The 15,395-nt window shown below is 37.5% G+C and overlaps 4 protein-coding genes across 4 annotated transcripts; 2 read left to right on the forward strand and 2 right to left on the reverse strand.

The window, feature by feature from the left end:
• Positions 1-35: 35 nt before the first annotated feature.
• LOC105693065 (chromosome-associated kinesin KIF4) lies at positions 36-5,615 on the reverse strand. Its single transcript, XM_012412743.3, has 14 exons — positions 5,462-5,615; positions 4,948-5,173; positions 4,393-4,831; positions 4,065-4,330; positions 3,529-3,978; positions 3,062-3,455; positions 2,607-2,973; positions 2,230-2,536; positions 2,029-2,165; positions 1,699-1,932; positions 1,472-1,624; positions 1,208-1,381; positions 1,031-1,098; positions 36-885 (listed from the first exon to the last, which is right to left on the reverse strand). The coding sequence occupies exons 2-14, from the start codon at positions 5,171-5,173 to the stop codon at positions 765-767; spliced, it is 3,336 nt and encodes a 1,111-aa protein (XP_012268166.2). The 5' UTR covers positions 5,462-5,615; the 3' UTR covers positions 36-764.
• Positions 5,616-5,749: 134 nt separating this feature from the next.
• On the forward strand, positions 5,750-7,666 carry LOC105693081 (guided entry of tail-anchored proteins factor 1-like). Its single transcript, XM_012412766.3, has 4 exons — positions 5,750-5,965; positions 6,238-6,403; positions 6,489-6,556; positions 6,627-7,666. Exons 1-4 carry the CDS (start codon positions 5,894-5,896, stop codon positions 6,801-6,803), a joined length of 483 nt encoding a protein of 160 aa, XP_012268189.1. The 5' UTR covers positions 5,750-5,893; the 3' UTR covers positions 6,804-7,666.
• Positions 7,146-13,037, reverse strand: LOC105693071 (coiled-coil domain-containing protein 6). The gene is made up of 6 exons (XM_012412754.3): positions 12,546-13,037; positions 11,284-11,824; positions 11,077-11,212; positions 10,841-10,968; positions 10,612-10,721; positions 7,146-10,464 (listed from the first exon to the last, which is right to left on the reverse strand). The coding sequence occupies exons 1-6, from the start codon at positions 12,765-12,767 to the stop codon at positions 10,312-10,314; spliced, it is 1,290 nt and encodes a 429-aa protein (XP_012268177.1). The 5' UTR covers positions 12,768-13,037; the 3' UTR covers positions 7,146-10,311.
• Positions 13,038-13,173: 136 nt separating this feature from the next.
• LOC105683180 (charged multivesicular body protein 1b) lies at positions 13,174-15,157 on the forward strand. The gene is made up of 4 exons (XM_012395651.3): positions 13,174-13,284; positions 13,429-13,491; positions 13,752-14,217; positions 14,321-15,157. Exons 2-4 carry the CDS (start codon positions 13,470-13,472, stop codon positions 14,433-14,435), a joined length of 603 nt encoding a protein of 200 aa, XP_012251074.1. The 5' UTR covers positions 13,174-13,284; positions 13,429-13,469; the 3' UTR covers positions 14,436-15,157.
• The last annotated feature ends 238 nt before the right edge of the window (positions 15,158-15,395 follow it).

Consider the following 15,395-nt stretch of genomic DNA (forward strand, 5'->3'; position numbering starts at 1 on the left):
GATGAAAGAACGGCACGACGGAAGATTTTCAATTTTTCAATTCATGACGGATTTATTGATTCCACCTTCTAACAACAACCAGCAGAAGTTCTACTTCTGGTGAGCTAACTTTCCTTTGACTGACAGTCAAAGTCATACGCGTTAGTTTACTCGTTACTGCCAACAAATTGTCACGGCAAAATGGAAAAGCGAATTCTTGATTCCTGCATAAATCTGATAGAATCAATGAATAAGCTTTCTTGAACACGAAATGATGTTTGACCGGTAAATCCCAAGAAGATCAGACTCCAGTATTCTACGTCATTGCTTCTTGTATGACAGAGTATTTCTCCATCGATTTCCATAGTACAAAATAACTGTACGCAAACCGTGAAATTCAACTACTGCAATTGGATGGAATACCGATAACGGATAAATGGCAAGAGCAGTTTCCTTTGCTTTGAACTCAAGAAGGTGGCTTACATCGTACATCGACAAAAGAAGAATGTACATATATACAATTAATTTTATATTTTCTTCTTATTGTTAGTAAAGATGCGGGAGTTCAGATGATTATATTTGTCGCCTTTTGGTGCGTAGCAAAAAGAAAAGCGATTGTATTCTACAGAGTAGGCAAGCTACCCACATCGTGGTCAGTCAACGCACACATAAAATATTCAGTCATTAGAATTCAAATACGTTTCTACTCTGCATCGGTGTATCCGTTTACCACATACTTACACTTTATCACCTATCACCCAAGTTATCTAATAACTATAAAACTTTCACAAGTTCATTTCGACAGAATTATATTGTGTATCTTCTGAATTCGAAGGGGTGTCGAGTCGTATGGTCACATCCTGAATCTTAGACTTCTTATACAGTGGCTGCATCATCTCTCTTCGCCTGTGAAATAGAATAGAACTAGAGTGATAAAAGCAAAGTTACGAACGAATTGCGACCACGACGACTTGGCGTGAAGATGAATTTGATATTCGGTAGTCGCGAATTTCTGAATAATGAAGGTATAACGTAAACAAGTGTATCTTACTCAGGTTTCTTAAACGAGCCTTCCAGTTCCTCGGTTCCAATCTCTGCGAACAACTTCTGTCGTTTGAACTGTAATAAAATTGAGAAAATTCAGACGGCGTGTCGCAGTTAGAGCAACGTCTCTGCGCCTGAGATGTGCCATGAAATTTCAATTGATTACGGAGTATAAAATTCTTACGGTATCTTTGTTGGTGCAGAATTCAGGGTTACAATTACAATTTACGCAGCCCACTTCGTTCTTCCTGCAAGTGCATAAACGTGTATTACACTTAGTCTTGCAGGAACATTTGATCTCACCATCCGACGATCGCTTTGGAGCAGGTGCATTATTATCAAAACTCGATTCCGCAGTCTGTTGATAAAAGAGCATAACGAAATCACGGTGATCTTTACTAAGACAGGCTGTAGACATATTTTTAGTGGAAAAGTCTTCCGAGCTTACCAGTATTTTTCTAATTCTCACAAACATGGGTGTTTTTCTCCAATCAGGATCCTTATCAACGTCATCTTCGATTAGGCTTTCATCCGTTGAGTAGTGTTCTTCCTCGGGCAGATAAAAAACGTCATCATTTTTAGATTTTGACGATCTTTTGACCTGTAAATAGCATTAAGAGATGTAAGATTTGATGTTAAAAAAAAAAACAACATCGTAGCCACTAAATTATTTACATTTTCTTTTTCATTTCGATCAGAATTACCAGCTCCCTTTGGGAGAGCTTCACTGAGATCTTCACTTGTGCCTGTCGCCGAAGGAGTAATTCTACGTAGCTGTTCGAGTAGCTGTGCTTTGTCTTCTTCGTGTTCAGCGCGCATTTTTGCTTCATTTTCACGCTGCCTTGCGGCCTGCTCTTTTTGCTGGAGTTCCATCTGTCGTAATTTCATTCGCAACGAATCACACTCTTCCTGTATCCAACGGAGAATTTTTCAAATTGAATTCATCGCCAAATATTTAAAGAGCGTAGAAAAGTTGGAAAACTGATCTCGGAGCCTGCGACTCACCATAAGTTCATCGTACTGATAGCTTTTGGCGTATTGACTTTTCCTCGTTTCAGCGGCCAGGTCGAACAACGTTTTCAAAGCAGTTCTTGCATCCGTGATCGAATGTATCGTGTTCCATCGGGTCTTGGTTTTGTTCTCTGAGTGAATTATAACGCAATTGAATAATCATCGAAAAAAAACCTACGAACCACTTGGACCTACCTTGATCGGAAGCAAGAATTTTCTGCTGAAGATCGGAGATCTGTGCGTTTCGTAATTGGAGATCTTCCGAAAGTTCGGTGATTTGTTTCTCGTAGGTGATCGCGTCGTACTTGTGTTTGTTTGCTTTGATTTTGGACAGTGTGCTCGTTAGCAGCGCTCTGTCCTGCATCAATCTTTCCAACGACCTCTCCGCGTCAATCGTGCTTGTAAGAACTTCGAGCTCCTGCGTCACCCAAGCCTGTATTCCTACAGCGTTTCCGGACTTCTCTCGTTTTTGTTGCGCCTTACTCTGCTTTTCCAGTGCTTCCTGGAATCCGGAAGATTCATATTATTGAAATACTCTTCGGAATTACGTACTCTACGATCAAATTACTCACTTTCAGTCTTTTGTTGATGGCACACGCCTCTTCTACTTTTCGTTTCAGTACATTTTTCTGTTTACCGTATTGATTTTCCATTCGAATTATTTGATTCTGTCGTTTTCTATCCTGGTCTTTGAGCTTCCTAACTTCCTGTTCCCTTTGTAGCTTCCACTGCCTGAATTTCTCACTCTCGGTTCGCATTAACCGCATTAATTTCACTTTATATTGCTTCATAGTCTGAATTTCTGTGAGCAAATTTTTTATTTTAACGTCAGACTTTTCTTTCATTTTTATCACACTTCCTTGCTCCATACATTTGCGCGATAATTCGGAAATCTTTTTCTCCAAGTCTTTCACTTTCTTTCGACGTACTTCCGCAATCCTGTAAGGAATAAAAAAATATTACTCGACAAATGTGAGGAGGACTACATCGCTGTGCGTCGTAATCGAATTAAAATAAAATTTCTTACTTCGAGCTAACGTTGTTCGACTGAACAGATACTAATACTTTTTGCAAATCCTCTTTTTCCGCTTGAAGTTTTTTTATTTCTTGTTCCATTTCTTGGATCTCCTTTGAATATTCTACCATCTGACTACAGTTAGCTAAAAGTTTTGAGACTAATTCCTCTTTCAGGGCCAATTCACGGTTGATGTTTGTCACTTCATCTTTCCTTTCAGCTTGTTGCATCGTGTGTTTCTCTTGACGATCTTCCAGATCTAACATTGTGGGATCGACTTCGTCAGAATTAACATCCGCAAAGTCAGAGGCCAACTTTTCTTCGTCGATGATCGCAGGTTGTTTCTCGGTGGACAATTCGTGCATAAGTAGTTGCTTCGCTGTCCTCTCTTGATCATTCTGGAATTCTAAAAGTGAAATGTTTTTAATGGCATCCGCTGGAAACACCGGCTTACTTCACAAAAGTACACTAATTCGAACCTAAAATTTTGTTGTATATGACAGTCAGCTCCGCTCGATGTTTGTCATGCTCATCTGGATCAGCATCAAACCTGTCGATAAACTCTTTGAACTCTTTCAACAGTTCAGTAATTTTTTCTTTAATTGCCTCGCTGGCACTTTCTGCTAAATCCGCTCGCTCGGTCATGTGGAGAAATTCGATTAAATTTGCATTCAAACGTTCGGTGAGGTCTCTATTTTTTGCCTGTATCGTCTGAATCGTAGCCTGCAATTCTTTGTGCTCTGCAGGGCAGGCCGAAACGCCGTTAACATTTCCCTGAGATAGTAAAGCCAGTCTCAATTCCTGTACCAATTTGTTCAGACGATTAACTTCTGCAGCATGCGGGTCTTGGTTTACAACAGGTTTATTCTTTATCCTACGCGCCCGGTCCGCATAACGTAACGTACTCAGGGTTTCATCGAAATTATAGTCTGTGAAATGAAGCACAACATCTGATAGTAAGCGCGCAGTAACAAACATCGTAGTGCGAATTCCCAAATCTCTGACGCATACTGACCAGCTGGGCTGACGCAAGCAACCATGAGAGTCATAGAATTGCCTCCGAGGGAATCTTGAAGCAACCTTGTCAGTTTGCTGTCACGATAGCCCACAAAACTATTAGAGCCTCCATCTCCCAATTGCGAAATAACATTCCCCAGAGCCAGAAGTCCTTTGTTTATGTTCACTCCTTCCTTGAACCGCTCGCCGGTAGCTTTTGTTTTCTTACTACGTTCTGAACCAGCCAGATCTACCAGGTGGAATTTGGCGGTGGTTGCTGTATTTCTGCGGTGACGAATGAGAAAAGTTTAGATAACATCTCTGATAGCGGACCATCGGATACTCACACGTCATCTTTCTTCTGCTGATGTATGTTGACAGTGAAAATTGCATGGCTACGACTACTCTGCGAATTCATAGCCGTAGCGCCGGTTGCTCGGCCCTGCGAGCCTTGGCTGAGGCACTCGAAGGTGGCAGAAATATTGTCGACAACTTTTTCCGTCAAGCCAGGTATTTTGATACCTTGGGCATCCTCTCTAATATCGACAATGCAATTTTCACGAACCTTAGTGGAGAGTAAATCGTAAAGGTGCTCTTGATATAGTTCCATGAAGGAAACCGAGATTCTAAATTCATGGTCAGTTTTATCCTCAACAATTTTGAATATCTCGCTTATTGCACGAGGTATTACACCCATCTCTTCATCGCCACCGCTATAAGTTGTTCCCATAGTATGCGTTTTACCACTTCCAGTTTGTCCGTATGCGAGAATGGTCACATTGTATCCTAATGGAAGAAAACAACGGTAGTGGTTCGGATGAAATACATGCAAAATATTGTCATGAATCCGAAATAGTAGCACGCCTTTTCATGTGGAGTGTTATTATTTAGTATAATTTTACCTTCAAAAAGATTTTTGATCATTCCCTTGACAGCAGTATTGTAAAATGTGTCCTGGTCAACTTCCGGAGGGAAAACATGGTTGAATGTGAACGCTTTGTCCGTTCCCAAAACCTGAACCTGTGGCTGGTCTGATAATGTTGACAGGCATATTTGACATCCATTATCTATTTCCGTAGGTACAAGAGGCCTGATTCTTAGAGCCACTCGGACTGAGGAGTCTACCATCTGTAATTAAACCAAAACTAAGTATGAGCACACTTCTGGGAGATCATGGCCTGGCTTGTCTTCGGATGTAATTCATAAAATCTGTGCAATACTTGTCGCGCTTCGGAATTACAAAAAGTGAGAAAAATGACAGCATCCGATTGATTTACTTTCCCATTTGGTAAAGCAGCTGAATCAAATCAAAAAAGTGTGACCGAATGCATTGAAAGATACTGTCCGATCAACAGGTTGTCTGATGTGTTGACATATAAAGGTTTGAGTTAACATTGAATGGCTTTGACACTGTACCTTGCACCTCACTGAACCGATCGGAATCACAATCAATCCGGGGTGTTATTCGAATTAATTTCACCTTGCGAATACAGGATTGTCTTCAAAACCCAACAAACTAACAATCTTCAGTCAACGCTGCAAGTATTTTCGACCGGCACGGCTCCCCTTATTTGAAATAGAAACCGTTGGAGAAAACGAGACTGCCACATACATAACATCAATCTCCCCTAACAAACCTAGGGTTTTCAAACTTTGTAAAGAAATAATGGCGATCCTGGCTTAGCCCAGTAATCAGTATTAACATAATATTAACCTCAGAATTTTCTAAACAATGACATCAAATCACGGCACCTGAATATCGTATGAGCCAATTATTAAAGATGCGATTACCTGATCAGCTCAGACGTTGACAAATTTGAAGCCATCAGTGCCCACCAATCATATAAAATGAATAATCTATTCACTATTTCTACAGCATGCTGCCTTTTGGAGCTGCTAATTCCTGTCGTTACCAAATTCGTGAGTTTTTTCATTGATTATCATCAAATGTCTTCACGACAACTCATGTAGGCATGTAACAGATCTCTATGGAAATGATAGCATGTTCCTACAATTGAACAGGCTGCAGCTGAGACGAAGCTATTTTTCCATTTACGCAAGCTTTGAGAATCCAGTCTTGAAAACTTACTGTAGAACTGCTTCTGCATTTAGTTTATTCAAACTCAAATAACTTTTGACGAATGATATTTTCTTCCAGTACTTACCAGACGATGTTTCAAATATATTTTCAGCTCACCAATCAAATAGGCAAAGAAAATAAAATGGATCAACTCCTGCGCAAGGATCTGATAGCTATCAAGCATCAGATGGGAGAAATTTCGATGGTCGATGAATTTGCTAAATATGCAAAACTACAGCGACAGTACAATAAATTAGAGGCTCAATTGTCCACTAGAGGTAAAAAGATCGTTTCCCCACAACCGTACTAATTTATATCTTCAATTTTACTTATTACTATGACAAGATCTAAATTATTTTTCAGTTAACAAACTAATGATGTCCAAGATGAAGTTGAGGCTCACATTCAGTTACACATTAAAATTCCTCAACGTATGTACCGATTTGACTAAGAGATATAAAAAATTTTGTACTAGTTAACTGATCCTTGAAATATTTACAGGGTATTGTCATCGCAACTTTGTTATACTTGTATCGTTACGAACCTGTTGCTATTCTACCCAAAGATGCGCTATGGCCGATCCAGGGAATCCTCAGCTGGCCATGCCACCTTGAAAATTCCGTTTCGCTTACCATGTGGTTTTTAATATCCAGGCTAGCGATTTCAAGTACAAAATAATTCTGTAACAAAGTATATCAAATTAAATTTAATATCGGGTCAAGTCAATTTCATAGCAAAAAGATGCTGTATTTTCGTGAAAGCATGAGCAGAATACATAATTTTCCTTTTTTATTTGAAAAAGTTGTTTTTCATTAAACAATAATAGTGATGATAATCATGACGGTAGTAGTAATAATAATAATAATAATAATAATAATAAGTGATAACAAATATTGTGTTTTTTTGAATAAACTGTAAGTATATGATTGTGTTTTTTTTAAAAGAAGATTTGAAATGTTGTTAATTTCAAATGAATATTCTATGCAAAAACTAACTTGTATTAGTATTGTATTCGTGTACTATGTTATAACTATTTAATCCAAACACAATAAGAACAACCTCGAAAAAAACAATCGTCAAAGACAAACAAGTTCTTCAAAAACTTGCTACAAATCTTCGGTTAAAGTCTGTATACAGTTTTTTTTTGTTTTTCAGTATACTTATGTATCTTTATAAATTCCTTTTTTTGTTTTCAAATATATTAGTCTTAACGCGTGTAAATAACCGTATAAGAATTGACGAACTAATATTACATTTCATGATATACGCAACAAAACTTGTACGGAAAATGATGCCTATAGTAGTAATAGTAATAACAATAATAATAATAATAGTAACAATCACGTTTCTAATTTAGAAAAAAGAATTAAATTAGCAAATAAAATATTGAGTCTTGTCAAATATAACTTAGATTTAAATTTACCAACAATGTAGGTAGAGAGGAGCGTAGAAGAAAAATACTATCCAACAATCTGGTTTGTTATAACAAGCACCAAATTAATAATGTCAGTAAATAAAAAAATTTATATTACAGACCCAAATTCCAAATTGGTTTTATTGATTAACTCGATATTAGTGTTTTTTTGTTTGTTTTCCCTATTATAAAATGCGCCAACAAAATTTTTTGATCAAAGACCTCGTGATTCCCTCTGAATTATCACACGGTACATGAGAATTTTCTGCCATAGTATTATACATAGAAACCAATGATCATTTTATAAGTAGTGACATCGAACAGCACATTATTAATATTATTACGGCTGCGGTGAAGCCGATTCCATCGCATGCATATTTAGGCACAGGCAAAATCTACTTTGATAGAGCCTCAAATAACCGGCTGATTCTCTAGTACAGTGTTCAAGTCAAACAATCGTTACAGTTGTTTATTTATTCCGTTTTTATCTCCCTCTTTCAGTTCCTCCATTTTTTCATAATTCAAAATCCATTCATCTCTTAACGTGACTCATCGATGATACGCATATCTGTTTTATATCTCATCGTGCTCAAAAATTTCATTGATCTTGCGCGTAATACAATGTATATATTACTAGAAAACCACCCTAAACTTTGAGTTTAACAATTGATTAAGGTGTTATTAGGTAGTTATTTTTAATATAGAATTCATTACCACAATAATAGTCTTAGCGAGTGTTACATATCAAATATAAACTGCCGATACTTTCCATTTGTTAAAGACAAAAGCGTATCAAGAAATTACCATCTGTTATTGTAACGGTAATAAAGCGACAACATCATACTGCAAACAGAATTGAAAATTTTCATTCGATCGAGGTGAACTTCAATCTAACGACTTATTGAACTCAAGCAAAGTTTTGAAAAATAGAAGATACTGGCAGTTTGAAGTCGATATCTATTAGTAGATACATGGGTATACGAGAGATTTTTTCTCTCCCCAAATTTTAGAAGCACGGGAATTGCTGGTGAACTGTTGGAGTATTCGCTCGTCAAAGAAGGAAACAAAATGCTCGTTCCACGCTGTGGGATGATGGTTATGGGCGAGTTTTTGTTGAAAAAAATCAACTCCAAAGTAAGTTGAATATCCCTGGGAGCATACCGTAGAAACATGAGGTATCAATGACGGATAGTGGACAAAAAGTTTGAGCAACAATGGAGAGTGAAACCGCCAACAATGATCCAGCAAAGAATATCCGTTATTTTCGTATAACATTAATTATTTATCTTCTATCGATTACATTTAGGCAGATTAGTGTGAACAAAGAACAGAAAAAAATATATATATTCAAATATATATATGTTCGTAAAATGTATATGTATAGGATTACGAATTTGAAACATCCAATTTTTACATCGTTATTAACCGGTAAACATTTTTAAGTTACAAACGAAGACTGAAGCGGAATGCTTTGACAACGTGTTCGCTTTAGATAATTACGGAATAAAGTTAGAACCTTTGTTGATAGCAATGAGAAATGACACTTTTTATATGATATTATTCCGTGAAATCCAAAGGTTAGTATTATTATTTAAACGTTCGTTTCCGATTACTTGATCATGCTAAAGTAAATATTGAACTTTAGAACTGTATTGTATGTTACTTCTAAGGTTTGAAGGTATAGCCTATTATTCCGAACACCCACTGGTATACATATCTATACGATACAAAGGTATTGGACTTTGATGAAAAATTAAACCGTTGCACCATCTTTGAGATCCTTCTTACTCAAATTCTAGGATAAATTCCTTCTATTACATGACGTTACGTTCAATCATTTATAGCGCCCTGTAATATGTATACGTTTTTTGTGAAATATGAATTAGAAGCCACTATTCTGGCAGCGTTTGTTCGGTTCAAATTTGAACCAACGATGTTTCGACAACCAATTGACTTGTTCTGTAGCTTTTCTTTTTAGTTTTTCAATCAAGTTTGCTCCCTTTTTCGAGGTTTTTTGGCTAACTGACGTACAGACTCCAGGTTAATTTCAGAATTGTGAAAAAAATAAATAAATAATGATCTAAACCAAAAAGCACAATTTTCGTAAACTTATCGCGAGTATTTCAGTAACTCATAAATATGATTAGTTAATCAACCTCTGAGCAGAGATAGTTTAGATGAAGATAGCAGAGGTTGATGGTAATTTTGTCGTCGTAACAAAAGTTCGAGATCTTACAGTTAGATAGGATAGAGTTGATCAATTTTTTTTCTCAAGTAAAAAAAGATCTTTGACAAAAAGTAAATTATTTATAGAAATAAAAAGTTATAAAAAAAAAATTAATTCCGAAGATACAAATACTGTTTCACATCGTACTACAGTAGAATATCCGTAAATAGCTTACCAAACGATTCCAAAGTGTAAGTTTAATATGCGAAGTCCCATTTTCTTTTTTCCTGTCTTCTCCTCACTTTTTCGTTTATCACACACAGATCAATAAAATAATTTACAACACCATGAAATCACATTAATTACACGGATAAAGTTGCACCGAGAAATAAATGACGACATTATGATTTTCTCTTGATGTATGTATATCCGCTACTGAGAGTGAAGATAGAAAAAAACATGCAAATAGTAACCATCGTCCAGGTTCAGGCTATAAAGTAATTTTATGGATGCTGCTGTTTTCTGGTAATAGTTAATAGAAACACTCCGTATTAGGTAACAGATTAAAAAATAATAATAGGACTGACGGATGAAGATGGTTCGATTTATGTCTTCGAAATATCCATAGGTGATCCCACGGATGTGTTCGTAGCTGGGCATGGAATCGGATTACCACCGGTGTTTATGATTGTCGGTGGTATTGCAGGTTTCACAAACCGATCCGACGTACGTCTACCAGTCGGTGCAACAATGTGCCCCTGCAATTGATTCATCATTAATGCTAAACTAGCGATCATATTCCTTTCCATGGAGATGATATTTCTAAATCACAAGGCCCAGACTCGAAAGTCATAAGAACTTTTCTCTAGTCGCAAGTACATCTAGCTGTCAAAAATTTTGCTTACCGCGGGGGGTGGGGATGAACTAGCGAAAGGCAAAGCGGTCAGCTGTCCGCAGGCATAGCAGCGACTCGCATTGAAACTGTCCCGAGAAGTCGATCCAACAATGTTGATACCTGATGAAAAAAACAAAATCAAGAACAGGGACTCGAGGTAGGACGATCAATGATTTCAAACTTTTTGAAGAAACCAAAAATTCTTCGGCAAGTCAATAGTCGATTGTATGAAGTCTTACCTGGGCTAAGAGGACGAGAAGAACTGGGCGAAGGATTGTACGGTACAGGACTAGACACGGTGCGATTTCTAATATTGCCACCAGACATTACTATCTCGTTATAATGACGTTCTTCTTCCATTTCAAGGCTGTGGAGTGAAAACATTGATTTGTGATGTGAGACCACATTCTTGTCATAATTCAGATTGAGTTGTATGAAGAATAAGGAGTGATTAGATGAGATTTAATTTGCCTACCTCGACTCGGACTCTGAAAGATGTCTGCAAAGAGCTTCGCGTCTTTCCACCTCTAATTGCAGTTTCCTTTGGAGCCTCAGGTTCTCTTCGCGAACTTGTTTTTCTTCATTTACGTAGCGCTTCATTTTTTCTGTATCTGAGGGCAATGATATCGTAGGCGAATTAATACACGGTTCTAAACTGTGAGATAAAAACGTTATTACTTACGTTCTTGTTGCGATATTAGAAGAGTGTGTCTTAATCTAGCAACTTCGCTCCTCAATGTCTGAATATGTGTGCTCAAATTGGTGGCAGTATCACCATTGTTGATGTCCCTGGGAGAAGTTGGATCCGATACCGGTTGATCCAATTTGATTTGCAGCATCCTTTTTTCGGCTTCGAGTTTGTCCATTCGTTTCCATAATTTGTTAACTAAGGCCTCTTGTTCCTGTTCCAAAGTATTTTCCAACTCCACTTTTTCCCTGCGCAACTGTTCCAAGTTACTCTGCTTGGCTAGAGTCTCAGCCTCCAGTTTTTCGATTTTTCGCATCAATTTGTTCACTAGACATTCTTGTTCCTGTTCCAACGTTTGCTCCAAACGGCACTTCTCTTGACGGAGTTGATTCAATTTTCGAGATAAATCGTTCGTCAGACATTCTTCTTCTTGCTCGTAATGATGAGCCAAAGTTTCTTTTTCCTTTTTCAAAGCTTGAATCTTCTTCAGTAACGTATTGCTGATGAATTCCTCTTCCTGCTCAGCTTTTGCTTGCTGAAAAATTCAGGCAAGTGCAAGTTAGGATAGGAAATAATTTGAAACAATGTGTTGTTCGACAGCAGAAAAAATTCTTATCCTTGTACTTTTGTTTTTACATGTTTTACAAAGAGTAGAAAAGATGTCCAGCTACTCGGCAGCACATTGTCATAACATGAATAACAATTGGAAACAGGTGACAAAACATATTATTCGAAGTGTGAGTTGTGCGTCATAAGAAAATAATCACGATGCCGATGGAATTTGCAGAAATTCAATTCGATAGTGTAAAAAGGCATCCACTTGTACAATTAAATCTTGTTTTGTTTGTAGATATTTCGTGTATTCTTATCGTAGGTTTCACAGCAGCTAATGTAATGCGATCCATTTCATGAATAAGAGAAAGGCTCATGCACTCTGCATACAATCAAAGAGACGAGCCTTGGTCTACATAAGAATCTGCGATGAGCAACTTCTAAAATATCAGCTTTAAAGGAAATGCGGATCATGGACGTTGAGTAAATTGCAAAAAAGGTTCATCGAATGGTAAATGCGTATATTCAGCACAGAGAAGGTAATTGAGGACAATGGAAGGGGAAAGAAAATAAAAAAACATCCATTTCCTCGAGGAAGTAATCGCCCGTCGATTTTGAGATTCGATTTTGTTGTGATTTCGGCAAAATTTGAATAAGTGAACCTGGAAATTGAGAGGGGTAGTTTTTACGAGATAAAAACTTACGATTATGACAGACGCCTGACGAAGGCTGCGGTTCTCGTCCTGGAGAGCCTTTACCCTTAGCTTGTAAGTTTCAAGTTCAACTTTGAGAACTCTATTGTGCTGCTGAAGAGACTCGATCCTTTTTTGAAGTTGTTCTCTTGTAACAGGTGAGGGGGGCATCATTATCGGTCCTCCATCAATTGAGCTAGAGTCGCTTTCAGATGCGCTATCGCGGTCAGCCATTTTTCCGGGACGTATAAAGGCCAAGGGATTATATATTTTAACTGTGAGATGTATATACGATATCCTGAGTGCCGAAAATGGGCCTAAAATCAGCCGGAATTTATCTTTGCGCGTTTAAACTATCACAAACTTCATTACTTTCAACAAATATAAACGACAATAAAGCTACGACACTTTGCGGCGCAAACATGTGCTGCTGAGCGGCGAAGACAGATCAGCTGTTTCGTCGTATACCGACTGTTTAAAGAACAATAAAATAAAAATAAAAACCCTCAAGAACGCGTGTTCTCGAAATTAACCCACCAAAATTTTCACTACGACGCTCCGCAGATTTCTATCGAACTATTTTCAGAGCGCTGTACCCGCTGGCGTTCTCAGGACATTTTTATTCATATTGTTCATGTTTAATACCGATGAGTAATATTCCTTAAGTCCATGAACGATGCAATAACAGTGACAGTGACGTCATTTTTTGATAATATCACTGACGTTTGTTAGTCAATTATTAAAATCCCAGGTAATTAATGGTGTGCTGGTGAAGGTTACCGAAATCGTTCATTCTCCATACTTTGATTTGTGGCTACAGTTTGAACTCTGAAAATCGGCGAAACACCCGACTTTGACAATCCCGATACAAATAGTGACAGCGTACTTATTTCAGGTTATTTTATAACAGTCACAACGGGGGCCGAACAGTCAGCCATGTCCGTCTCTCAGATGGAAAGTATCCTTTCGAAACAACGATTTTAATCAGCCGATTTCTATTGTCATCTTAGACCTCGCAGGAAGCTACGTTGAAAGACATGATTTCGACTCCACCACGCCCAACAACCCTCTTTCTCTCAACAAGAATAGATTCATCGACTTGTATATGATTACAACTTTGTTTTTCAGATTTTTTGGACTTTGTTGAGTATGTTTAAAGACTACTCAACTATATCAGCCGCTATGTATTGAATATAATTTCCTTAAAACCATCGTTAGAGAACTTGTTCAACCTAAAATTCGCTGTGAAAGAGTTGGAGAGGAATTCAAAAAAATGCGAAAAAGAAGAAAAAATGGAAAAGTCAAAAGTGAAGAAGGCGATACAAAAAGGAAATATGGAAGGAGCGAGGATTCATGCTGAAAATGCGATTAGACAAAAGAATCAGGCTCTGAATTATTTGAGGATGAGCGCTCGCGTCGATGCAGTTGCTAGCAGAGTACAAACCGCCCTAACAACTAGAAAAGTTACTCAGTCAATGGCCGGAGTAGTCAAGGCAATGGATGCCGCAATGAAATCGATGAACCTTGAAAAAATTTCTGGGCTAATGGACAAGTTTGAAAGCCAGTTCGAGGATCTAGATGTCCAGAGCTCTTATATGGAAAATGCTATGTCGCAGACAACAACTACAAACGTACCACAAAACGACGTAGATTCTTTGATGCAGCAAGTTGCAGATGAAGCTGGGTAAGAACGATTTTTAACTTTGTAATTTTTCAAGAGCTCTCTATAATATGATCTGGTAAGTTTCCAGACTGAAGTTCAAATCATGATTGATTTATTTTTACAGACTTGAATTGAACATGGAGTTGCCTTCTGGACAGTTGGGCAGCATTGGTACGTCGACGCAAGTTAGCCAAGAGCAAGACGAGCTGACCCAGCGATTAGCGAGACTAAGAGAGTAGCCAATGGATGTCGATACTCACAAATATCCATCCTATGTATCAATAAAGATAATTATCGTTTCGAATTGTCATCTCGATATTCAAAAGACTTATGCACAATTGGCTTGGATAGAATGCGTCGAAAAATATTGCAACAAAAGTAAGTTGTTCAGACGAAGACACTGCGAGCCAACAAACAGATCTTTGATATAGAGAAAAAAAATGTTCTATGACATTTTTTTTTTGTAGATAGAGCCAGAGTCTTGATATAAATATATCTTTATGCATATAATGAACATGAGAATATTATTGCTTGTTTCATACTATTTTCCATTGAGATTCTGTAATTCTTCCAATTTTTGATACAATCTGTTGTCAGAGAGTCACAGAGGCAATGTTTGCTTCACAGCGCTACATGTTTCTCTGTGAAGATTGGAAAGAAACTTCGTTAAAGGAATAAGGTACTCATGCTTTGTTAGTGTAATATATTCTGCAGAATTTGTCAAAGAAAACTGTGTATGTATATACTTATATGTAAATGTTTACGATATACTAATTCTATTCACTATTTATACTTTGCTTGGGTTTAACATTCAGCGTTACTCAATGGTCCAACGGCACCATTAGTTCGCACTGCTCACTGCTCGGTTTTGAACCGTGTAAAAATTGCTTGAAGCAGCAGTGCCTAATCTGGCGTTCGATAATGATGACAACAATAAAGATTTATAAAATCACGTAAAAAAGTCACAAATCATTTAATCTGTTTCCCAACGTAATTGATTCTCAAAATAAGTGAAGTTAATTGGCAGAATGCAGTTTGTTGTGATTAGCTCAGACTAAAGTCTTCCAAGAACTAACTCGGGTTGAGATGCTCACTCTATTTTATCAAAGCGGAGACTCGATAAAATGTTCAGAAAACTCGATCCACTTTGAGCTGCTATTGAACTTACAGCGAATCGAAGATGGAATATGATGGGAACA

Source organism: Athalia rosae, chromosome 7 (genome assembly GCF_917208135.1).
Source record: "Athalia rosae chromosome 7, iyAthRosa1.1, whole genome shotgun sequence".
Taxonomy (NCBI): Eukaryota; Metazoa; Arthropoda; class Insecta; order Hymenoptera; family Athaliidae; genus Athalia; species Athalia rosae.